The sequence below is a fragment of the Calliopsis andreniformis genome, chromosome 4, assembly GCF_051401765.1.
Source record: "Calliopsis andreniformis isolate RMS-2024a chromosome 4, iyCalAndr_principal, whole genome shotgun sequence".
Lineage (NCBI taxonomy): Eukaryota > Metazoa > Arthropoda > Insecta > Hymenoptera > Andrenidae > Calliopsis > Calliopsis andreniformis.
Window position 1 is genome coordinate 6,446,280 of NC_135065.1, and position 27,123 is coordinate 6,473,402.

At 36.7% G+C, this 27,123-nt stretch overlaps 1 protein-coding gene and 2 long non-coding RNA genes across 8 annotated transcripts in view; all 3 read left to right on the forward strand.

Moving 5' to 3' along the window:
- Window positions 1-27,123, forward strand: part of LOC143178038 (phosphatase and actin regulator 2) — a 309,101-nt gene that overhangs the window by 264,124 nt on the left and 17,854 nt on the right. For all 6 annotated transcript variants that reach the window (XR_013001702.1, XM_076376454.1, XM_076376456.1 and 3 more), the window contains exon 5: window positions 19,220-19,417. Coding sequence is in view for 5 of the 6 variants with exons in the window: in XM_076376454.1 (XP_076232569.1) it covers window positions 19,220-19,417 (198 nt within the window). In the remaining variant the exon portion in view is untranslated. The remainder of the gene's footprint in view (window positions 1-19,219; window positions 19,418-27,123) is intronic.
- Window positions 14,149-21,656, forward strand: LOC143178041 (uncharacterized). Its single transcript, XR_013001709.1, has 2 exons — window positions 14,149-14,410; window positions 21,531-21,656. It is a non-coding gene; the product is annotated as an uncharacterized LOC143178041 (long non-coding RNA).
- LOC143178223 (uncharacterized) lies at window positions 21,467-22,590 on the forward strand. Its single transcript, XR_013001743.1, has 4 exons — window positions 21,467-21,475; window positions 21,515-21,741; window positions 22,156-22,386; window positions 22,479-22,590. It is a non-coding gene; the product is annotated as an uncharacterized LOC143178223 (long non-coding RNA).

A 27,123-nucleotide genomic window follows, 5' to 3' on the forward strand; every position in this document is an offset into this window, starting at 1 on the left:
CGTTGCTTTTTGTGTTCGGTACGACGAAAATATGGGGCTGATTAATTGAAAGTGAATTGCAGTCGTAGCGAGAGCTATTTAGAGCGTTTGACGATAGGAATATGCGCGTAATTATTGATTGGTAATTATGAAACAGCTTCCTAGTGAAACGCGCTGCGGTACAATTTCCGATTATTTCAATTAACACTGATACAATTAATTATTTCAGTTGCTAAACGAGGCCGACTGTTTCAATAGTTTATTCGTAATGGTGTATTAATCTGTAATTAGATTGGTTCATTAGTGGAAACTGGACTTCAGGTGAATATTTATTTAGTTTTAAAAAGATTCATTGCATATCACATGATAGAAAATATGATGAAAAAGAGAATCTAAATGAATGCTTGATTAGATTTCAGAAAATGTTGGTATAATTCTCGATAATAAATTTAACCAAATTCTGCTTGCAATGTATTCACCCACATATATTTATGTAATTTTTGTTCAGAATTTTCAAAAAACTACTACCAAAGATCCCTTCTGCAGCTTCCAAAAAATTTGTCAAATTTCGGAAGGGAGATAGAAATCGCGAATCTCTGTTCTAAAGCAAAATACAAACGACGATCCTTTGAAACACTCTTTTGATCCACGTGAACTTTATTTCCCGATGGGAGTAAAAAAGAAGGGAAAAGCGACGAGGTTACGAGAGGGGATCGCGAAATCCCCACGGGCCATTAATCAGACGTTAAACCCACGAAAAGACAGAGGCTGAGAAGCCCCCGATTTGATCGCTGGCTGCTTTTTACGAGATCCGCACGCGCGCCGTTTCGCTGAGGACAGAATTTTCCTCGCAGAGGTCGACCCACTTTCGTGACGTCCCTCGATTTTGCCAGGGGAATCGACTTTTCCTGGTCAGCCCCGATTGGTTTTCATTACTCGCGAGGAAAAACTGTGGGGGTGCGCGATGCGTCGGTTTTCTGTTGCTTGGAAGTTGGCCTAGCTTTGAGAGCTTTGTCTGAGGACTAATTCAGTAGAAGGGAGAGGAGGAATATGAGATGATGTGAGAATATGAGGCACTAAAGTATTGATTAGTGTATGTATAGTACAGAAATTTTGCACTGTTATTAGAAATTATTTCATCCCCTGAAATGACACACTGATTTTCACACATTTTGAATATGTAAAAAATTCTGTACAAATTCACTGAAATACTTTGAGTTGTGTAATTGAAGACCATATATTTCAAATATTGAAGAAAAATTAAAGAACGTTTTTGTTTTGCAGTTACTTAACAGTACAGTAATAGAAATTAGTATAATAGACTAGGATCGTGATAGACTTCAGTGTGTCATTCCAGGGTTAAGTGTAATGAACATTGAAAATTGCAGTGCCACAATAGCCATTTTCATTCAGTATCAGCTAACACTCTAACACAATTTCGTAAAGTAATTTTCTTTAGAATAATAGGTCTGGGTTAGGTTTATTTAATAGGCCTTATGTTACTCTACTCAAATTTCTACTCATCCGATTTTGTCTTAATTCAGGAAACCTAATAAATTTAAAAGTTTCTGCAAGGTTCACAACATTTATATTTATGAAGCACGTTTCAGCACTCTGTGTCAAAAAACGAAAATTGCTATCTCATATTTCGACCCTCCACTCTATTATTCATTAGGTTCAAAGTGACAGAGTTTGGAGTTTAAAGTTTAATCCTTTATGCTCGAAAGAGGCATAGCGTATAAAATTCTGTGAAGAATTAATTGAACTTTTTCCAATTTATTTTAGCTACTTAGTATTGGTATGAAAGATTATAAATATTAAACATTCAAGAAAGAAATAGTAGATATTAATATCTGTTACAGATTTAGTATTGGAAAATAGTGTTTGGTAGTAAGAATTTATTGAATATCGAAAACTAATATTTAGAAGTAAAAAAATAAATCACCCATGAAACAATAATAAAAAATGAAATGATTATTTACAACAAAATAGAGCTCAAATATTAACAGAATATTTGCTATTGTCTTTAATACATAATAACATTCTCATGAATCCTTTGAGAAGACTCAGAATCAAATTCCTTAAAAGTCATTTTTACATTTCCCGAATATCTCGAATGCAGATTTCTTTTCAGCAATCGTAGCAATCGACACGAGTCAATTTCACCATCCCATTTCACCACAGATCACTGGTAGCGAACCCACAGTCTTGAAATTTTCATTCATCCGCCTTCTGAACAGGTTCTTTGAGATGAACGAGTTCCCGATAAAGGAACTCGTACAGTGGCTTAATTGAAATACGAGGAAACGGCGTCTCGAGACGATTCGCGGGAGCACGATCGCCTCTGAGGATTAAAATTCATAAATGCAGGATCGACTGAATCCCATTTACTTCAGAAAATGCTACCCTTTCGTGGAAAAACTTTTTTAGTCTGTATGCCGCACTCTCGAATCGGTAAAAGAACGTAAAATTGTAGCAGATGGAACAGTGTTCAAGTTTTATGGACAGTGTGCATTTTGATGGAAAAACGGAAGCTGATATTTTTTACTTTCTGTCAGGTGAAATTGTTAGACTTTCATATATTCACATAATCAAATTCTGATATTATCAAATGTTGAAGTTTCAAATATTCAAATACTGGAATTTTTTCTTCTCTCAGACTTTCAAGTTTTCAAATATTTCAATTTCCAAATTGTCAAGCATTAAAATTGTCTAGTTTTCAGAATTTTCTAAAACCAGAAGTTTCAGGTCTTCAAATTTTCAAATGTCGAAGTTTCGTGCATTACATTAATTAGCTGTAACTACTGATTGCTTAAAATTATTACTTCGTAAATAATTCCTCCCAGTTTGAAACTGCAAATCAGAATGGCAACTAAGACTGTGACCCCAGTAATAAACTATTAATGCACTGAAAGACCAGATACTCTCGAAAGTAAATGGACCACTTCCCGCAACTCGTTGTTAATTGATGAGTCCATCTAGTAACCATCGCTGCTTTCCCTCGAATTTGAAGCCAAAGAACATCGAGTCGAGTTCAGTTCACTTCAGGAAGCCTCTTAAGTGGCGAAGATCTCCTCCACGTAATCGAGAATTCGAGTTTCTCTCTGGGGTCCCAAAATTACTGTCATCAGTTTGGACTTTAACGAGCGTTCACATGGTCGACTACCAACAGAGATTGGAAAATCTTTACGGGGGTCAACCGATTTGCCAAACAATTTCGTTAAACTGGCTCGTAACCACAATTTCTAGACAATTTGTCGTAGAATTTGTCGCTCACCTATTGTTTAAATTTAGTGGTTTAGCTTGAGAATATGACAAACAAAATAATATTTAATTTTGGGGGAAATGAATGCTGAATGATTTCTTTTAAAGGAAATGTAATTATTCAAACTATAGTTGTGGTAGTTTAATACTGTATCGATCAATGGAGATATATTAATTTGTGATTTGAATTCAATGATATTTTGAAGCACAGTATTTGCTTATTTGTCAAGTCTGATCTCTAGGAACGTACTAACTAGTTTCTGTGTAGATACAGTACGAAAATTGATAAATTAGTAATACAGTAAATTTAATCTCTCTGCTTGTAGAGATAAATTTGTTATCACACTTACCACCAAACTTCAGTATTTATTAATTTTTAAAGAATCTTTAGAATTTTAAAAAAATAGCTAATATATTACTAAATCATGAGATACATCCTTTACTAGGATTATTCATCGATTTTAGTAATATAAATATAATTTGCTTATGTGAAGGAATGCAAAAAATCTAGAAAGATTCTTTTACATGAAACGATGCAATAATTCTGTACTTCAGACTAACTCAAGTCCATTTCTGTTATTTTAATAACTTAGTGCTAACAAAGCTCCCAGTAAAACAGACATTCTGCCAAGCAAGAAAGCTCGTCACGCTACTTACTTGCACTCAGACCCTCGATTTTTTCTCAGCAGCCCCAGCACTAACTCCTTCAGTAAATAATGGAGCAACTGTTCTCGTAACTCCATGCTATCGCGATTCTGCAGATACCACATAACTTGTATCCCGCGTAACCTGCACGAGAAACGCGCGTTGCTCGTGTTTGCGGTGATCGTGGCTGCAGTAATGCTGTCAGTGGACAAAGTCGTTTGTAATAAATTACATTTTAGCCTGGTGCATCAGACTGGCCACTTTATGGAATGGTCTGGCGACGATAAATACGCGAGTCGAGTAGGATATTTCGCGAAAACGATCAGATCCGTTTGATTTCCCGCGCCGCGTTTACTTTGCGATGTTTGACGCTCCGGTTGTGGTTTTTGCTTCAATGTTTATCAAGCAAGCACCTGAGCTGATAAAATATTTGGCGACACACGCGGACGTAACGTTCAGCCGACTCAAATTAATTGCTTAGAATTGAAATTCTCTCGGTGAAATTCTCTTCATGAATTTTTGAATATATTGATGATATTAATAGAATTTTTGCAAAATATCTCGAAAACCATGGGAACAAATCACAAGAAAGTCAAAAACCAACACAGCACGAATACCACACTTAGAAAAGCTCAGTACACGCAAAAATCAATTTAGATACATTCTGTCATTTCATCTTTAATTCCTCGCGCCAGAGACGCGAAGGGAAAGTAATTAATTGGAATAAGTGGTGGGGAATTCTGTTCTCGAAGATTTCACGAGGCGCAAGAGTGACTCCCTGTTATATTCTGTGACTGGTTCGAGTTCCTGGCGTTCCTTCACCCCTCCGCGGAAAGGAAGAACGATCGATGCCAGGAGGAAAACGCTCTGGTGTCGACGACCTCGCCGTCACGCACACCGAGGCAAACCCTCAGGCACGAAGCCCCTGGGTACGTGCCTCTGAATCGCTCTGCGGTGTTTCGTCCACTGTTTGCCAGCGATATCGCCAAGATTTGCTTGGGTTCGTTGACCCTGGGTCAATGGATATCCTCATTTTTCCTGCGAGGCGATTAAAGGAACGAGGGAGCCTCGGGGAGAGGAAGTTGCTGATGAACGAGGATATTTTTTGTTATTGGATGGCGGCGGCCAAGTCATCCTGGGGGAGGTGGATCCTATAGTGGGTGATACTTGGATCAATGTTGAATTTTTGGGAGGGATGTTGCGACAGGATTGGCGAGAGAAATGTGGAAAATTTTGTTTTATGTTTTTTGAAAGATTGAAATATTGTTTCTTAGTTAGGGGTAGTGATGTTAGTAGAGTACTGGTATTATTGGGGAAATGTGTTTAGAAATAGTGTTCTGGTATAACTGTTTACGTACAGGCTCATTTGCATATGTATCATTTATAGGTACTATACAATTTTTATTTATTTATTTATTTAAGTATACGGGAGAAACCTCATTAGTGTATAACGATGATAAAAAGAAAAGATAGAATATATTGTGATAAGAGGAAACGTGAGCACAGGCAGAGAGAACTGCAGAAAATTTAAAAAGATAAGGAAAACCAGAGTAGTTATTCACAGAGTCTAGATAAAGCATTTCTGAAGGAATTAGTAGTCGATGCAAAGAAATCAATTTTTCAATTTAAAAAATTATGTTTTAGAAAATAGGTAGATTTTTCAAAAACTATATAGAATAATTTACCTAGCTTGTCGTTTAAAATCATTAACCATCTTTGACTATTCTACTTAGAAAATATCTTCCTTAAAAAGCAGTCTATACACTAAGCTCAAAGCCTATGCCAAAAAAGAAAAAACGAACAAAAATATCGACTAAAAATAGTTTCCTAATATTACTAAACCCTTTAACATCCTTAACTCTCTATAAATACACGAATTCGCAGAGGAAGCTTGCATTATTAAATTTTCTAGAATTAATTGGGAATTTTCGCTGTCGCCGAGTGTTGGAGAGATAACAATGAAACAACGGTGGAAGCGAAGTTCGTTGATTGTAACCAGACCGCGGTAATCGTTCACAGTTTGATCAGAGTTTCAGAAATACGGTGAACCGACGTTTAACTTCGTCGTGTGTCGCGAGCTCGTAGCTGGAAGCCGCATTACGACGTGTCTGACCTTAGACCGACCGTAACTACTGGCGAGTGAAACATTCCTCGATGCGATCGTACGAGGCGAAAGTTTCGAAGCCGATTGGAACTGTGGACGATTAAATAAAGCGTTTCTGTGAAATGGTTAAATGTAGCGTGTGAAGGATGACTACAGAGTTACAAAGAGTTACGTGTGAGGGAGATGTGGTAGAATTTTTTATTGGAATTTAATTTGTGACTTTTTAATTAGGGAGAAAGTATGTACTGAAGCTTCTCGTCGAAGTAATCAATTTCTTTATATTAAATTAATACGTTTGAGGGAAGTTCTGTCGAATATTTAAGAGTAATACTAATTTTAATTTAATTCATTTCTGTTTAATTATTTCGTGAAATTCATTTATCTTTTGTTTTAATCAATTTTATTGGAAATTTTATTGGAATATGTTATAAATATTAGATAGAATATTAAGCATGTTATTACTATCTATGTTAAATAATATAATAGACAAAACATAAAAAATACACCTACATAAAGTGTATAGTAAAATTTTTACTAGTCGTAGAGCCTTCAAAATCTTTTTCCTATGTATCAATTAATTTTCTGTAATCTTTATTCTTCACTCTTATATTTATAAACTTTGCTTCGCTTTTTTTACAATTACCCAAATCGTGAAAATAAAACAAAGATCCCTCTGATTCGTGTAGACTAAATTTGCTATCATCACTAAAACCATATTATCTATCGTAAAATCGTATTATCTAAGCCCTCAAACCTCCCTCCCATCGAATTGCCTACAGTTTCTCCAAATGTCGCGATTTCGATTCCCCCATCCACGTGTCGGGTAATTTCGAGATACTGCGCCCTCGACATCACCAAGAACCGAGCAATTTCGTCGATAACACGATCCTAAAATCGTCGCAGAGTCGATTATCCCGATCGTTCTAGAAATGTTCCGCGACGTTGAAAATCGAGGAGGTTCTGGTAGCAGCAAATTTTTATCGACCCCTATTCTCGCGGATGTTCAGCGCCATATTAAATTTCCTCGTGGGGGGGATTGTCAGAGATGAGAGTCGAGGCCCCAGGCTCCATCTTGAAACTATGGGAAAGATTACTCGGTTCTTGCGCGTTCATCCGACCAGGTCGTAGAAGCAAAACCGAGACGGGTAAAAGTGACGGACGCTGAATCATCTCGCGAAGATCGCGCGCGCGTTTCCACTCGACTGTGATGAAGAACGTTATCTCGCGACTCCCTCGCACTTGATTATTCTTCAGCACGTCCTCTTCCATCCACTTCCTGACTTTCTCGTGCTTGCCTTCAGTATTCGCTGCGTGTCTGTACTCTTGTTCTGTTAGGGATCCTAGATTTTTTAGGTTTTCTGGTTCTGGTTAATGATTCTTTTTATATAGAGCGTATGTGAAATATATTTCCCTCAGATTTATTTTAATTGTGTTTTAATTGTAGCACCACTGGGATTTTGAAAAATTGTAGAATGATTGTAATTTTAATAGTTTGTTAGATTCTATGGGAAGGATCCTTTGTGGCATCAAGAATCAAAGAGGTGACAGTGAAACAAAGGGAAACTTTAATAATAAACATAAATAATAGAAATGAAAATATGTAAAATAATTCTGAGTCGAAATTTCACATTTTACCTCTCAAATGAAAATATATACCTACTTTGAACAGGAATATTTACTTTTGTCCCTATTTTCATTCACTAAAAAATGTATCTTTGCTAACATAATAACCAGACTGTGAATCTTTATGCATTTATGGCAAATTTCAATATGCAAAAATATACAGAATTCACATAATGTACAAAATTGTACTAAATATCGAAAGTTAAGTATACTTTATAGTATTTGGAAGGAGAAACAAATCTCAAAGTTGCACTTCTCTAATTCTATTCATGAAAATGGAATTTGCATAAACATCCACAGTCTAATAACATGAAAAACTTTGTTTCAATTTTCACTAAACTTGTCCCTTTTCGTAAATAGAAAATCACAGAAGAAGTGTCTCCCCCTTAAACCATCCAACTCAGTTAATTACCGAAGCAGAATATAATGAAGCACAATACCTAATTAGCCCAGCATCGATAACAAAATAATACCATTAATATTCACGAAGTCATTAAAACGACCATTAATAACAAAGTATCATGTGACGCTGATATAACAGTGTTAAACAATTAAATCCTTTGCTATACAGGATATGGAAGATAAATTAAAGTGGGGGATCCCAGGTAGCAAGGCAGCGCGAGTGTTATTTATTCGAGAAGTTGACGCAGTGAAATTCTGTCTCCCTTTCAGCGAACGAAACTGTTAAATTTGTCGTGACGTTCAGCCCGACAAGTTGTCGTCTCTTATAGAACTTAATTCTCGCCGCGACATGTCTCGCTATTGTGCGAATTAGTCGAGTGGCGAATACCAGCGAAAGTTCCGCGAAATAATTCAATTCATTGCCACAAGTTGCGACCAAGTTACTACAGTCTGCTCGTTACGTCTCGCGATTATGTCTCTAGTTCCACTGCAAGCGATGCTCCTAGTATGATGTTAATTTTACTTGGGAACGTATGTATTTGGGTGCCAGAAGATAATTTCTCCCAAGAGCTTTCCAAATTATGGAACAATTAATTACACCTGATATAGTAATATTAGGTCATCCTACGAATATAGTAAATTCTCGTTACACAGTATCGTTCATAAATATTCGAACGACTTTGCAAGTTTGGAAAATTAGATTTATTGGTAACAACCGATATTTATTGCTTAGATTAATCATTAATTACTACTAAAAATACAATTACTGTAATTATTATACTGGGTGTTTCTTTTATCTTGCACGTCGTTATATCTTCATTATTTTTCAAGATCATACTGTCATCGTTCGTTTGCATAAATATTATTATAGAAATGGAACTTAAATACAGATGTTATTCACCCTCAAACAATAATACTATAACACGTACTTTAGATATTTTGTATATTTACACAAATTCTTCTGTACATGCCATAGTATATTGCAATCATCTCCAATATCTTCCCACTTTGATATCTTAATACTCAAGATTTACTCATGAACCTGTCCCCAATATCTTGACAAAGAGAGCTCTGTTTTCAGATACTACCAAACATATTTTGATCATCTCGCTCATCTCACCCCTGCAAACTTTCCCAAATCACCTCAACTCCACGACACAACTGACGCAAGAATCTTCCACAAAAATCTCCCTCGCCATAATTTCCCACTCCCCCAGCGTGTCTATTTTCAGCTACAGGGAGAATCGAATTCAATCCCCTTCATCGTCTAACGAAAAAGAACGAGGTAATGATAAGATCATTCGAAAGCCAGGCCCGTGCCTGCTCGTTCCGCTGGCTTCGAAGCAATTACGAAAACTTCCGGTTTTTCGTGACGAGGGAGAGGGTGGAGACCGTCGATAAACGGTCCCAAAGTTTCCAGCTGCAACTGTTGTGCTCGGTCGAACAGTCTAGGGAGGGGCAAGGGAGGGAAAACGAGGGAGAAAGAGAGAGGAAAATGGGCGAAGCACCCTCGAAACTCGAGCGAGCTGTAAACAATGCCGATGCCAGATAACGTTGGCCTTTATTGCACGCGTTCCCAGCCCAATGATGCGAATCTGCAGTTTAGTATTATCGTTTTGGATAGAACTCGAAGCGAGGCCAACGATCGATACCGCCTTCGTCGCTATTGTCGCGTTCTCGCGCGGAAGTCTCGTCGCGGTTTCCCTTCGTTGCTCAGTGAATGTCTCGTATCTGCTGGTTGTTCTGGTTTTACTGGGTGACAGGAGAAACTGAGAGTTTCTTGAGAAGTTGGAAGAGATACTATAAAGCTGAGGAGGAATGATTTTTCAAGAATAATTCTGTGGTTGTAAGACGAAACAGTCTGTGTCACGTTTTTGAAAAAATTGAGTTGAGGCCTTAATTGACATTTGGAATATAGAATTTATATCTTTGGAAAGAAGAAAGGGCATTAAGAAGATTTTTTCATGTATAAATAAGGATTCAAGAAAACACAAGTGTATGAGACAGTATTGAAGCTGAAAACTTTAAACGTTAATATCTCGAAAACAAAAGCATATGACTTAAGTCATTTTGCTTTACAAACACAGAATTGAGGAAGGAGTTCTGCGGCGGAGAATGAGCAGTCGCAAGTTGTTGACTTGTACTACTTGTACAATTGTGTTATTGGTTGTTTGAAGAATAGTTTGGCGAACTAAAGGAAATAGGGGATGTATGATGTGGAGGAAAGATAAATTATTAAAGCAGGAAATTGGATGTCGGTATGTTTTCCTTCATATACGGCGGACATGAGATAAACGAGAACATGAGGGATAAATAGTATTTGTGCTAAAATAAATTTTATTCCTCAAGGTTTGCATAGGAAGAGTATGATATTGAGTTGTACTACTTGTCTCCAGCATTTTACTGCTACGAAACAGTGGTAAAGTTTTTCTTATGGAATAACAAATTAGAATAACCAATTTAGTTCAAATAGAAGCATTTCATTTTCAGACTAATGAATAAGTAAAGTTCCATCGATTACTAAAGCATACATCATTGACTTATACTACTAGTTTTGAATATTTCGCTACAGAAAACTAAAATTTCTATTATGTACAGGAAGTTACAAATAAAATACAAAATTTCGTCTTTAGATTGACCAATAATTGAAACTTCATCAGTTACTAAAACTCCAATATCGTTGACTCATACTACTAGTTCTCAACAATTTTTCCACTAAAGAATCCTAGAATCTTTTACAGCCTGGAAATGCATTAAAAAATTGCAGAATTACTCAAGATAGAAATTAAACCTCCAAAGCAATTAATAATCGAAGTTCTATCAATTACTGAAGCGCCCATTATTGATTTATACTACTAGTTTCCAAGGTCCCAGTGAAATCGCGCATAATATTATTCTCTCTCGTTTAGAGCACGCAAGGGGACGGGAGTTCTCAATGTGATGGTAAACAGAGCAAACGAGCTTTCCTAGGTGCCTGACTAATCGACGATTTAAAGCTCGAGTAAAGCTGCATGGCTTCACCAAAGCGTCCCAAACGATGATGTCACGGTCCTAATGGGAACAGAGGAAGATATGCGCGAATATCTTCGCGAACGCGTCACGATCGTTTCGAAGCGATAGATGTTAATTTCCAATAGCCAGATGCTGATGTACGTCAGTGAAAGCTCGTTCCATAATTCTTCGAAATGTACGATGTAGCCTCGCCATATAAGGACAGCATAACACATGCTGTAAATGTTATTTCTGGATACATCGATTTCAGGAAAAAATAACTTTCTTAATTTATGAAGAATATTTCGTAAACATTTTTAAGTAATTTTTCATTTAATTTTTAACTATTGATGTTCGTTTCCACTTGCGTGCTCGTGAACATATACAAGTCACTTTACCGCGATATTTCTCGCGAAGGATTAATCGTCCTCTTGCTGTGAAATGTGTGGTACACGTGGTGATAAATGATGAGTGACTTAATTAATGAAAGATGAATTATTAATTGGTGAGTGATGTTAGTAGCAGGCGCTAGTCGACAGGTGTTTATTCAGTTTCAATTAACATTTCATTAAATACTTGATTAAAGGATATTTTAAAGGCTGTTTAACTCATTGCAAGTGTTATTTATTAGTTATTGAATAGAATTTTATTGAATAAATGAATTGGAACGTGTAAGTAGATTCTGACATTTGTAGTCAGACAGTGTTCGAGAATGTTTTCGTCTCCGAAAATTCGATTAAATTAAATCACTAATTAAATCACATTGAATACAAATAATATTCCACACTTAGTACACAGTTATGACTTGGTCTTGCTTAATTAAAACATCATTTAGATTCAAATGATACAGTTAACAAGTTTCAGAAAATTAAGCCACAGTGGCTAGCGCAGACCATTGCACAAACTTCAGACAAAAATGTTTTTGCATCCAATTATCTCTCCTTTGAATTAAGAAAGAGTATAAATGAGAAAGTAAGAAGAAAGCATCTGAAAATGTCAGAACAGCCAAAAGAAATATAGCTAGAAGAATATAACTAAAGAAATATAACCAATTCTCTTTATAATCTCAAAACCTATTCATAAGCTGCACAATTAACAAAAACAAACCTCCTCTTAAAAATACTTCATTTACATTTTCCACAGTAAAACCAACCACTCAATATTACAACGTACGTTTACAAGAAACTTACAGCAACAATTTAATGCAGACAAGCAAATCCACTCAAAATAGATGAAAAATTCAATATAAATCTGTATCGACCAGCTACCACTCAGAAGCACCTTAATTCTCTCAATAAAATCGTCTCCCTTGCCAGAAAGAGCCATTTGCAAATGGGTACCAATTCCCCGAACAAAAGCTTATTTACAGACATTCTGACAAACGGTCGGGCGCAATATTTATTCGCGAATTCTAAACGAGCTGCGTGGTTTTGGCACGTGTCGCGAGGTGTTGCACGACACGTGACGCAAGGGGACATGCGTGTGCGGTGCGTGCACGTCGACGCACCCCGCGCAGGTTTCGCTGCACTTGGCATAGAAAACGCAAGTGGAATTTCGCGCAACAACCGTGCCCGCGAGGAGGCCAAAGTTGGCTCGGCGCGTTCAGGCGAGCAAGAAAGTTGTTACCATCGCTTCGCCGCTGTTCGTGAATTATTTCGGTCGTGTTCCTCGCCACTCTGGGACAGATTTATTCGCGTAATTACCGCGACTGGATTATTCAAACGATTCCCCGAGTCCACATCCCGTGCTTCTCTGTGTCGTTGAACTCGAACTGATGGTTAAGCAGCACACTGAATTCTGGGGTAATTAGGTGGTAACGAAGGGAGAGAAATTAGTGGAGTAAAAATAAAGAAAAATTAGATCATTAGACGGGAAAGGAATATGGGATAATTAATAAAGTGATAGTTGAGATGTAGTTAGTATGAAGGAACTTCAAGTAAGGTAAAAATAAATTGGAAAATTGGAAGATTCTTAGTACTAGTCAGTGAAGTATTTTTATAGTCTAGTAGTTTCACAATAGAAGTATATTAGTCATAAAAGTAAACTAGATACAGAGAAATGAATACATGAATTATAAGTAGCCTTCAAATTTTAAAACATAATTTATTGGTTACACATTGAATACATTGTTGTTTATGTAACAGTTAACAGTAAAAGATTCATTGTTAATCTTAATTATAATGCTTATGTAACATCGAAAGTTTAGCGCAATGCATTAACATAATGCATAAATATAAAATAGATCATGCTCTAATTATACTTACATATACATATGTACTATTGTATCATGTACTCTGTTTAACATAGATCTTACTCTGACGAACTCTTTAAACTATCCCAACAAATTGTACAAAATTACTTTATTTTTCATTCTTTTTTTTTCTTTCATTTTGTACTACATATTCAAAAATATTTTATAAAAGGGTTTACAAAGGGCTCTGCTGAAGGAAGTACTTCACATCCATCATATAAAAAAAAGTGAATTTTTTTCCTTCATCTCTTGACGAATTTTAAAAGAGCCTCGTGCATAAAGCTTTATGAGCCCTAAATGGAGATTTAAATGTCACAGGGTTCATAAAGAAAGTTCTACAGACTTTCTTGTCCATTAACAAATAAAAACAAAATAAAATTAACCAAATATTTGCTCGACTCGTGCTCGACTTGCCAGTTGCATAAGGCCCAATGCACACAAGCGATATTTTGATTCACGATTTCGTTGCCATCATATGTTTCTCATTGTTTTCCCAATTACAAACAGCGAAGACAGACATACGATCACAACGAGATCGTGCGTCAAAACCTCGTCTGCTTGGACCTAAATGAACCTTCAACAGTCTCTCTAACACTCTCACAGAAATAATTGTACACCTACTAGCAGAGACCAGATTTCTAGAAAGTATAAAAAACCCATAAAAACCACGTCCTTCGATTAAACGAAGCTGTTGTCTCGATGGTTGATCGTAAGCGCGTCGCGTTGTCTCCGCGACGCCTAGTGGCAACGAGGAATCTGGGGTAACGAGGGACGCGCGTCGAGAAGGTCGACGCGTGTCGGCGCTGGTCGTCGACGCAATCTCGACCGACGTTTTTGATCTATTTTAAGCCGTGGCGAGTTTCTAGTTTCTAACAGTTCGACCCGCGCGTCCCGACTATGCGGAACGACGCGCGCGTTCGCGATAATCGTGACGTTTGTCGTCCGTGTCGAGAAACAACCACGGATCTCGCACCTGAATACCATACCAGGTGCTTAAAATTAGATTCAAGAGAGGAGTTCGATCGAAAATCGTGGAGTGATTTGGGAGTGCAGACAGTGACAAGGTGTGTTATCGCGACTGGGGATATTTAAAGTGACTCTTCCTTTGAGGAAAAAAGAGAAAAGTAGAAGAGTTGAGTGCTGATTTTTAGGTGAGAATCTTTTGGTTGTATCTTGGGAGCTTCTATGTGAATTTAATTTTTGGCAAATAGTGGACAGTCGTTTTGTGCTGTTTTGTTGTTTGTAAAAGCTTTAAAAGGATGTTTATGAAAGGAATTATCATCTACCTTTTTCTGAGTGTTTTAGTCTGACTATTTTTACTGTATTTCACTGTCGAAGCAATGCCCTGGGAAAGTAAATATTGGGAAAGAGGTGTGAGTATTAATGGATTTCTTGATTTGGTATTGTTAGAGACTTTTCGTTTTGAATTGTAGGAATGTCTTCTGTAAGCTCGTTACAATGAATTTCGAGACTATATCGTATATATTATTATATATTACGATTTTAAGAAGTTAACCCTCGGATGGTTGACCTTCGCCCACGATGTAAGAGGTCAAGTTGAGTCTTTTTGGACCCATACTAAATATACTTTAGAAATCATTTCTTTATCACAATCGTATGATACTATACATCTACAGGATGATTGGAGAATAACAGGTATGCAAAACACAAAAAATGATTCTTTATTCATTTGCACAGAGCATACACAAAATACTCAGATTAAACCTAACCCAGGCTCTTCCATCTGAGGGTTAAACTAGCCACACACTCGAAGAAAAAAATTACAAATTTTACAAAAAATCAAATTATTCAATCTGACTTCTGAAAGGCTCATATTATATACTCTTACTACTTATAATTTCATTAGCCACGTTTTAACTAGTTTCTGTTCCAAAATAAGGAAGTACTGTGCTCACCTATTAAATTAAAACCAACCCTCTCTTTACCTAAAAATTATTCACATTCGATTCCTCTCTACATCGACTTCAAGCAAAAAGGTCTGTAGAAAGTTCAAGCAGTTGACTCCCGAACTGTCGAAAGAGGAATTCACGAGAAATTCTTCCGCGTGCTCTCCTCTAAAATACCCCCGACGTCGATTTCCCTCCGTCGACCTTCGTCCTCCTCTACATTGTTGACGTTATTAACAACGTCGACGACGTCCCGCCCGCGGAATTCCATTGGCGCGTTTCCAAGTCGACGTCGAGGAACTATCCAAGGGAAATCCGTAGAAGCGTGTATCATGCTGTTCACGAGCCAACGAAAATCTCATTTCGCTCGGTGATCCGTCATCGTCGGATTTCCAGGGCTTCTGCACTCCCTCGCTTTCCTTCTTTCGGTTTTCCTCTTTTCTTCCCTCGTTTTCCTGTTTTCTTCCCTTGTTTTCCCTCATTTCTTCCCACGTTTTCCCTCTGCATCCATTCTCTGACCAGGTCTCGTAGGCAAGCCTTTAATTACCGAGCTGTCTCTGTAGCTGAATGATTTTTTGAAGACTCTTTGGGATCAAACACGCGTGGGCTTTAGTATTCCCTTGGTACCTTTGACCAATTATTCTAGCGATGAAGGATCGATGACAGCGAAGAGCAGATAGAGCTTTGATGCTTCTTTATGCTGGGTGACTTTGATATTAATTGAATATAAAAATATCTTTTACCGAAGTGGCGTTGGGGATGTAAGAGGCTTTGCTGCGTCTTTCTAGTTCGTTATCTGTGTATTGATTCGATGGACTTTGTGAATTGTTTTTAGTATTCGAGGAACTTGAGTTTTAGTGTATTACAGTTAGAGGTGATTAGGATAGTGTATAGAGGGAGGTAAGTGTACACAATTTCGCCATGCTAACTTTTACAGCAGTGTAGTTTTTTATTTAATGCTCGTTTAGTGAATTTAGTAAATGTCTAGAAATCTTTAAATAAAATTGCTACATAACGTATTTGTAGCATAATAATGTAATGACTACAAAATAGATTAGATGTAGACTATGTTGGTTTCGACAAAAATATTATTACTCACTAGCATGTTGCAAGTCTTGGCTGAAGCATTCTTGGATGAAGCATTGAAATATTATGCTAATATTGTTTGGTAACTTTAATTCCTAGTTTATGGATACCTTGTGTCTGGCAAATTTGAAAATACTATGAAATTGTGTGCTCTTACGTTATAGCGTGAGTGATGTGAAATTATAATATTCTTCGAGAAGGCTCAGAAGTATGTTCGACCTAGTTGCTGAAAGTTCAGTAAAACTTTTCCAAAATGCATGTTCAGTTATGAAATTATCATATATTATAATTTTAAGAAATTAAATTAATCACATACTTGCAGGACAAAATTACAAATTTTACAAAAAAATGGAACTTTTCAATCTGACTTCTGAAAGACCCATATTATATGCTTTTACTACTTAGAATTTCATTAGCCACGTTTTAACCAATTTCTATTAATCAGAATCAATTAATTGATCTAAGCATAAATTAATTTCTTCAGTTTTTCTGAAACTCCTGAACTCGTATCCTTTAAAGGAAGTGAAAACGCCATTGCAAAAGCATGCTCGCGATCAGTTTATCCTCTGAAAATACTCTCGAGCTCGGAAAACAGAACTTAGTCATCGATGACGTTCAACTACTGAACGACGACAAAGTCAGAGAGCCTGTGACGTGAGACCTGGTCAACGATCTGAACCCGCATCTGGCAACGAGATCGTTCGTTTTATTTCTATCCACGCGAATTCGCCCCGTATGACGACGAATCCTTCATTTACGATTGCAAATGTTTCCTCTTTTATATTCTCGGTGTCGAGCGTTAGTCGCTTCATGAAATGGCAATTTAAAAGTCCCGAGATATTTTGAGGCAATAAAACTTCTACAATATGCGCCATTTTTACATATTTTTTTCATAGCAAGAGAAACGAGAAAATCAGTTTTTCAAACGAGTGTAATCATTTCTGAAAATGTTTCATTTATTTCCTTAATTTAATTTTCTCGTTTGCTTCTTAATTATTCATTACATTTCAATCATTATTTTAGAGAGGAAATTATCTGCTTGAAGCTTCGTTTAAAAATTCGCTAATTGTATTTTTCATGTATTAAATTTATTAAAGCAGGTATAGAGCTAACAATTTTTAGACAAATATGTCACAGAAAGTTGTTTCGTATGTGACTTTATTATCATTCACTGTATAGGAGAAATTGCAATTTCTGTGTCCATAATGTACCGCCAATTCGTCGAATGTGACTCGTGAAAACGCAGTAAAACAGATAATAAACGAAATAAATAGAGGGAAGAGGTTTTACAGTCGACTCACGAATTAATAAGACTTTTCCACGGGCTTCTGTCGCCCAAAAAACTATCCCTGGAAATGGATACGTATGATGACGTAAGAAAGGGTACATAAAAAGGAATTAGGACGCTGGTAGATGAAGTAAAATCTCCTATGAATTTTTCATCCCATTAAAACTTTTATTCTTCGGATGAAAGTGTGTTAATTCCTGGAAAAAGTCCTTTAAGCGAACAGAGGATAAAACTAGAACGAATAAAAATTGTAGAACCACTTTATCTTACTTCAGATTATGATTCACCTTAACACCTTTTTAAGTTTGCTTACATACGAGCATATTAGAAAAAATTAACGTTAATGTTATTAAAAAATATCAGGGTGTTAAAATTGCAACTTTTTGCAGTTCTTGCATTTTTTGCATATCTGTGGAATGACATAAGTAGCAAATATAGCAGTGTTGGTAGTTGGAACAGAACTGACTAAGTTATTTTATAACTTTTTGTATTTTTCGCACGTTTATTATTCCTTTTTTCTACTTTGTATGTGTCTCCTTGCTTGAATACATTTTTGGAATTTTTATCTAATTTTCATGTGCCTGTTTTAGAGAATGATATATTATATACTTATAATACTTCTGAATTCGTATATAGTTTTCAATATATTCTTCCTTTTAATGTACTATTAGTTGTTTAAACATTTTATAATTATTAAAGTAAACAAGAATTATTTTCAGAATTCATTTTCTAATAACTAGTCCTTTTTAAAATCTTTTTAATCGATTTGTGAATATACCAATAGTTCAAAATCACTTGATAATACGTAATTACTAAAGTTATTCTGTATGGCAAAGTAGTAGTTGTATATCAAAATTAAAGTCTTTTGTGTTTCACTATAATGAAATAAATTGAGTTTCCCAAACTCAAGTGTACTATGTGGGTAACCCTCACGTGAAGGTTCAGTTAAATTAATTACTCTCATATACAGCAGTGCAAACTTAATTTATATACGAGGATGTAATTTTCTAAGTAATATTAAAAATTAATTTTGTGTGCATTTAATTTTCACGAAAAAAGTACTGAAAACTAAAATTAAGTTTCAACTCAGACTCGCCTAAAATAGTGTATCAGAGTTAACTTGAAGAATTGTTTCAATCTTTTGACCAATAGTATACTTCAATTAAACTTCAATCTCGATAATATTTATTTATTTCCAATACTATTACTATTCCGATATTATTAGATTAATTCAAAAGTTCGTCCCATTTCTGACAAAAATCATCAACCCAATATCTACCACTCTAAAAGTAAGTAAACCAACACTCGTCCCAAGTGCCTCAGCAGCCCCTCCAGAAGATCCAAGCCACAAAAATAAAACCAACAAAGACTACAACCCACTAATCAAAGCAGACTCACGAACAATCCCAGAACACATTCACGACTCAGCTCGCAGGCCTCCAAACTGCGGCTTTCCGCTCGAAGAACCGCGCCTGAAAAACGAACTTACCACCGTCCCCCTGCAGAAGGCTGCCCAACGAACCGAAAAGACAGTTTACGATGGCAGAGCCTCGAAATTCGAAAAATTCGAAAGCAAAACGGTGGATGCTAAAGCATTGGTCGACCGATTGGTGGCTCGCGTTAAGTCAGATCGCTGTGGCCCGCTCTGACGGTCTCGATATTTTTTTTTTCTGTTCCAGAGCCGAAGAAGGAAAAGACTGAACAGAGTGCAAATGGCGCGGTATCGCCGAGCGGCGAGCCGCAAGCGAATCAGGGCACGGCGACGACCGGCAGCGTGCCGGTCTCGACGGCCCCGAATTCAGGGGACCAGCAAAAGCCATGTAGGCCGAACACCCTGGAAGCCAGGGTGGTAGCCAGGAGACTGATCTTGTTCGACAGTGAGTACCGTTTCGCTCGTAGACGGCAGAGAATATCGCTGCGATTTCTGTGGAGGGAGAGGGGATAGGCAAGATGTCTCACGCACGCTCAGCTTTCTGCACTGCTTCGAATCTTGCGGCTTAACACTTTTTTTTTAAAGATACCACTGTTTCGAGTGACTGACGCGGTCAGATAGCGAGTACTATCGAGAAGTCTCCTGAAAGGCATTCAGTTTGATGCGTTCCAGGTGACTTCTCGTGGAATGCGAATGTACAGGGTTTAACTGGAAACCTTTCGAGTGTTGGCGGTGTTTGTTGTGAATTATGGAGCAATGGAAGTGCTGGCGACGCTCGTTAGAGGGTTTCCAGGTAAACTGATCAGCCTGGAGGGTTGTGAGATCTTGGGTCGGGATCTATAAACTGAAAGGGGCGAGAAGGGGAATTGTCTATGGTGAAACGTGAATGAAATGGAATGCAGCGAAGTGAGATGCAATGATGGTCAGTGACATTGGCGTAGACATTGTAGAAATAAGTATAGTGTTTTGCTGATGAGATGAGCCCTGGCAGGAATACAGATCTATTGCTTTCGGGGCTTATCTTGTCAGTGGAGCACAATATGTCCACGCTAGTGTCACTCAGTATTGCTACACCTCACTTTGGTGCGTTCTGTTTCGTTCGTGCTCCTTGTTCCATAGTAGACGATTCCACTTTTCTCTGGCAATTTCAGTCTGTAGGTAATGAGCCAACATCTCATAATCCTGCATGGTGATCAGTTGAACTGGAAACACTCTAATGAGTGTTGGAAGCACTTGTAATGTTACAGCACTTACAGCAAGTGCTACCAATACTCGAAAGGTTTCCAGTTCAACTGGTCACGCTGTATAGTACGTTCTTGGGGGAGTAGATTCGAACAGAGGGTTTTAGAATTTTTGGGATGAGGTTTCCTGGTGCTTTAGATCTGAATTTTCATGCAGGGTGTTCGGCTACAGGTGGAGGAAAATTTTGGGGATGAAATTGCTTTCGAGTCTATGCTTGTTAACTGTTTTATGGTCGGTAATATTGTATCTTAACTCACAAACACTAACTCACGAATGTGATTGTTTGATAGCACTAAACCTGTATATTTAAGTTTCTATTAAATATTAATAATTAATGACTCATAAACAATTGTTCTTATAAGGCAACAAAATTCGTTCTTGAAAGGACCAGTTAGAGGTGTTTCAATATTGATAAAATTTACTCGACACTTGACAAGGTAAATAATTCTACTATCAACAGCAAGCCAGGAGTCAGGCCATGAAGAGCAGTGATTAGCGTAATCACTGTCTGGATCGAGAATCATAGATTCTTATGATAACCATTTCATTTCTTTAAACTCTTATAAGTAACAACTGAAAACTCTTTGTCTTGATTTTCAGATTATTGTGATATTTAGAATAGCCCCTTAAGTGTTACTCTAACTGTAGTTAAACGCCCTGTATAGAGTTCACGTTGAAGGAATTGTTTGCAACTATTGAGGTCATTGAATATCAAGTTTTATTATAATAATGATTTCGGGATACATGTCTTTATCTGCATTTATTTTAAAACTTCTTTTAAAATTGATATAGCTGTTAGTGATGACCATTAATAACAACCTAGAGCTAGGAAGTCTAAGTATGATCATGGTCTGATACAGGAAAAATGGTTACAAAACTGACAGATATTCTTTCTCTCCTCTTTATAGAAGATAAATGCAAACGATGATATTTACTAAAGTTATAACGATATTAAATCAAAAATCCATGAAAACACATCAACATTTCAATTCCAATTACAGAATGATTACTCTCGACGCCCACTTCTCATTAAATACCCATACAAATACAGCTCTAAAAGTTCCCATCGAATTTTCATTAAAATTTCAACTGCGATTCCAGTCAACACCCACCATTCTATTTTTATTAAAAGAAAAATACTTTCCAATTTTTAATTTTATAACATTGGCGACAGTATCGAGCTCTCTGTCGATATTCACTTCTTGCGTCAGATTACGAACGATTGGTTGTAATCCCTCGAATGAAACGGTCCATGTCCGACGCGAGAAAACGGTAAAAATAATACGAGCGGCTTATGTAGATTATCGGCTTTTCAGATTACGTTCATCGCGCTACGATTGAAATAATAGGTTCTGAGGGAAGAGAAAAAAAAAATAGAATTGCACGGTCTGCGCTGTCGAACGACCTGACGTTACACTGGACGAAATATTACGTCGTCGTATGGATATTACACCCCCTGGTTAAATCGCGATTTCACTATTATCAAGGAACTTTCAGGCAATATCGCGTTTCCTCCGTTAAAGCGAGGTATTAAATTCCTATAACGAAATCTCGTACCCTTATACTGTATCCAAAAATTATTTCACCATTTTATATACAGTATTGCTCTTACGTATTCGAACGATATCACGTGTTGAGAGAAATACAGATTTCTTTGTAGTAATTGAAGTATATTCTTTACATTTGTTTCGTATTTCTATTCTATTTTAAAATTAAATATATAATAATTACAGCAAATGTATTTTTAGCAGTAATTAAAAATTAGTCTGTTCTAGTTTAATCTATTTTATCGGTTGCTACTAATAAATCTGTAATTTTCCAAATTTGTGAAATCGTTCGAATATTTATGAGCGGTACTGTATATTCACAGAAAATTAATATTAATATTATCCATAGCAAGACGTTTCAATAATGAACTGTGAACATTTTGTTCGAATGTAGGTAGCAAAGGGTAAAATGAAAATGGGGATTTTTCGTAAATGTTATAAAGAGATGTTGCAATCGCTTCACATTGGGATTTGTAAAGGAAGTGCTGGAGCTTTTGAAGCTTTTGTGTACTCAAACTTTTATTCGCCAGAGCCTCCCAGATAATAGAAACGAAAAGGTTATGGTGAAATATGACAAGTAGAATTACAGTGCGAGAATGGTATGTTACAGGAGAGGAAACAGCGCGTAAGTGAAAACAGTCTGTCTATGGTCAGACATGAATCAATACGTGTAACACATGAGCTTTCAGACTTATATTTCCTTCAAACTACTTTCAGAAATATTGTATCAGATTAGTGAGAAGGTGAAAAACAATTCTCAACAAAAAATTCAATTTTTTAAAACAATTTATAAAGTATGTAGGTTCGAAATTACAGTAGTAACAATAGCAACACTAATGATTGAAAAATTGCAAGTGGAAGAATTAACATTGATATTTTCTGACATCATGTACTATTAACTGACAGTAAACTTCTATAAAATTGAATTATTTAATATAAAATTCTAGAATAAATTGCATTCATATAGCTGCAAAGCCCAAAATTGCTTCATTCACAAGTATTATTTTATATTCCTTTGATCGACGTGCCAGAGTCGACTGAAACGATGCAAACAGAATGAAAAGAGAGCAACGTCTTCGTTTTTAACCGGAACTTGAAAGTTTCCATCAATCCCGCGAGATTTTCAGGAAGAGCTAGGAACGACAAACTTTCATTCGCCGTCGCGAATTGCCTTTTAAAACTTCCGTTTACCAGTCGAACTTCAAAGTTCGCTTTTATCTTGAAGCTGTCCTTAACTATGCTCGTTCTCAAATTTACTTTCCAACAAAATCTTGCTACATATACACAGCTGTTATCTGAAAACAAGGTCTTGGGAAACGTTTCGAGCAGACTTTGAAAGCAGTCGTGGAAAAACATTTAGATAACAGCGCTACTTTTTGAGGCAAAATTTCACTGACGTGCTACTAAAAAGAATTTTTTATTCTCCTGTATGGAATATTTAGTGTCAGTTTATGGCTCCGTGTTTGACAGATACTTTTTTATCTGCCTGTGCAGGGGAACCCTTCTCTACTTTATATCACTCTTAATAATAAAAAATGAAATAATTTGAAAAGATAAAAAATGTTTCCTAGAGAGAAAAATTATTTTTTCTCAATTCTTGAAAAAACCAATGACTCAATACAAAAAAAATTGTTTTTCTGCTCTTTTAATTAATAAATGCTACCTATATCTCCAAGTGCATTTGCTAATATTGAATAATTTGAGTATATTTAAATTGAGTGTATTTCTCTCTCACGATCTGACAAAAAATGAAGGAATACATATAAAGTTCTAAAGAAATCCGAAAATGAATTTATCTATTTTTTATTCAGCCCTATTAACAGAATACTCCTTCCAAACTTTATTCAGATGAGTTCCAAAGTTCATCAAATTTCCATGTGCATAAAGTCCAGTCGTGTTTCCCCCAATTTGCTTCACCTTCATTCTCAGTCTCTGCATTAATTTCGAATCCCCTTCTTCACCACTCTACATTCTCAAGTCACGAATCCCTATATTTAGCCAAGCAACTAGCATTCCAGCTCACTATCGATACACACTATCTCGTTATCGATCAGGAAACTTTAAATACCAGTGTCAAGCTATCAAGAAAGCTCAGACAGGTTCGAGCCTAAAACTGTCTTCCCATCACGCTGGGGCGCTAACTAAAAGGCTAAAGTGTCCTCGAGCAAGTGGCACCCTTGTCGCTAGCACTTAACTGGGAGCCTGCAGGAGACTCGCGACGCGTAAAAGACAGCGTGATAGCTCTCCCAGGTGGAACTAAGCTCCTAACAGGTTTCCATCTCCCCTGTTCTCTCCTCGCCGTCAGGCACGTGGAATTTTAGAAACTGCCTCACCCCTCAGCCCTTTAATCACCCCCGCTGACTTCCAGCGGCTACTTCCAGCCCCTTTTTTCCCCGACGTGATCTGCTTTCCCTCGAGGAAGCGTCGGTTGTTCCTCTGTCTATAATCTCGTTCGATCACCGAGCTTCCAATGGCGCGCAGAGGTCACGACCCCGAAGAAATTGCATCATTTGGCGAGCTGGAGTCTGGGGCATGAGAGAGGGATCGGGGAAGAAGGTTTCGCGACACGTGTTGGGGGTGGGTCTTCGGGGGAGGTACAACCTTTTGCGGATTTGTGACTGTCTTGAGATCGGGCTGATGGAACTGTGGCTATGGAGGATTTTATTGAGATAGGGAGAGGCACGAGGATGTTGATAGAAGGTACTAAGGTTCTGTGATGTTGAGGGAATATATTTGAGTTAAGGAAAAGGCTTTTGAGATGGAAGAATTATACATAAAACATATGTATTGTATATACATATTATCATAAATATAAGGAGTGTTTGATACGAAGAAATAGGAAGCAGTTCAAGTGTAAGGGAAGTAGAACCGACTATGGTCAGACACTCGATTTATCTATATCTACGTATCACACATGTACTTCAAAAGTGACTGAACTCGAAAGAGCATGTTTTTGAGAGAAATCAAAAAACTATTTATAAGTTTAAGAGAAAATTATTTATTAAATATGTAATATTGATATAAAGAATAGTTTCATTGAATAAATGTTATCGTACTTGAATAAATAGTTTAAGAAATAGTTATGCATTACTTGCATTAGATGATTCTTTCGTCATTATTTAAACACTTAGTAATTCTTATTTCCAGAGTTCTTTGAATAATTTTGATGTTTAACTAACAAACTTTTTTTAATGAATAGAGGTGCAGTTACCAAACTGATTTATAGCTGTAATTAAAATATCACGTTTCTTGAGTTGTGTCACGTTTGAAGTACATGTGCAATATATAGATGCAGATAAATCGAGGGTCTGATCATACATGGTCCCATTTTCCATACATTTGATTTCCTCGTTATCTCTTCGTACCTGAAACTCCTTTCACCAGTTGCTTCATAAATTCCTAAAAAATATTTCAGTTTTCAAATTTCTCAGACATTTTACAGTCTTCTCAAACATAACTCTAGGAAAGAGTTCTACTTTCCAAAATATTTTCAATATTTCAAATACTTCAACTTCTAAATGAACATATTTCACAAATCCAATATGAAGTACCTATAAATTATGCATAACTAGAGCGCTCAGCAACCGACGTAGAAAATCAATTATAAAACACGTCAAAGCCTTCATAAACAGGCAATACATCTCTCAGATATTTTAAATTTCAAAGATTCATTATCCTATTACCAGCGAACATCTTACAGTCCCCGCCGATCGTATTTTTACGTCTTGGTATTAGGGTCGTAAGCTTCGATCAGCAGTGGATTATAAATTCAGGAGAATTTACAGGCGACGTCCCGCGGAGACATAAATTTTTATTTATAGATCCCCCCTCGGGACCGAGCGTTTCAATTATCTGCTAAACAGCAGACGGGAAGTTACCGCCGGTGATAAGTGGTTCCACGATCGATTTTAACGACCTCGACGAGTTGGGAATTGGTTCACGGTTCGTGGCAACTGCCAGGCCTAGAATGTGAGGAATTTGAGCGATCTCTCGCAACTATTCCTGAAGTTGTGTCCTGCCGAAATTTCGGATACAAACTTGCGTGAATCGATGTCATCGGTTGACCACACGTTGCTTAAAATTTTAGAAAAACGATCGAACGAAATACTCGAAAATTAAATGAATTTATAATTAACTTATAGTACCTATTATTTTCAATGAACTGCCATTTTGTAATATAAAATGTGATTCTATACGCTAAAATAAGACTAGAATCTTTGTGTCTGTCTTAAGACTTGATCTACTGATTTCTCTGTGTCTGAGTTGAAAACTATTCTACTGATTTCTCTGTGTCTGACTTGGAACTTATTCTACTGATTTCTCTGTCTCTGACTTGGACTTTATTCTACTAATTTCTCTGTATCTAACCTGAAACCAATTCTACTGATTTCTCTGTGTCTGACTTGGAACTTATTCTACTGATTTCTCCGTGTCTGACCTGCAACCTATTTTACTGAATTCTCTGTCTCTGACTTAGGACTCTATCCAGTGATTTCTCTGTGTCTGACTCGAGACTTATTCCAATGGCTTTACTACGTCTGACTTGGCATATAATCTACTGGTTTCATCATATCTGATTTGGGACTTATTCTACTGATTTTGCTATGTCTGACCAACTGAGTGTACGTCGACAGTAGAATAAGTTCTATGTCAGGCACGTTTCACACAAATTGTAAACGTTTTAAGTGCAATTCATTACTGACTAGAGCTTCTTTCAAATACGTATGATTCAACTGAGCAAGTATTTCAATATTTTTGGATGAGGGTATACATTATCTACATTTTCTGCATGTGTCTTTTCTTTCTATATGCAAGATTGTTAAAACGAAACAGTAATTCTGGTAAGTTTATAATGAGTTTTTAATGAGGTGTAGAGTATCACAAATTGTTATTTTATTAAAATAGAGCAAAGCTCCTGAGATGGAGACTTAGTGCAACTTTTCCACCAATGACATCGAAATCTTGCAGAATATTTTTGCAACACCAGCGATGTGTTTTCAAGATTTCTCGGTGCAAACATATTCAAGGGTGAAAAAGTATAAAAGCAGGGCGAAACGAGCGGAACCTTTTAGTTGCAGAATTAAACAGTTCTTTAATTAAGAGATTTTTTTCACTCGACGCGTGCTCGAAATTTGAAATGAGTCTGAACGAAATACGAAATTAAAATTCCACGTGTAACTGGAGATTCCAAGAGCTGAATTTATCGCAGGACAGATGCAACTTTAATTAAAAACTATCACGTGTCCTGTCTCATATGATTAACAAATGCATTTGTAAATTACGAAGAAGCTTCTAAATGGTCAGTAGAATAACCAAATAAAAACATCGTTTCCGAATATATTTCATAGTGATTACACTAGAC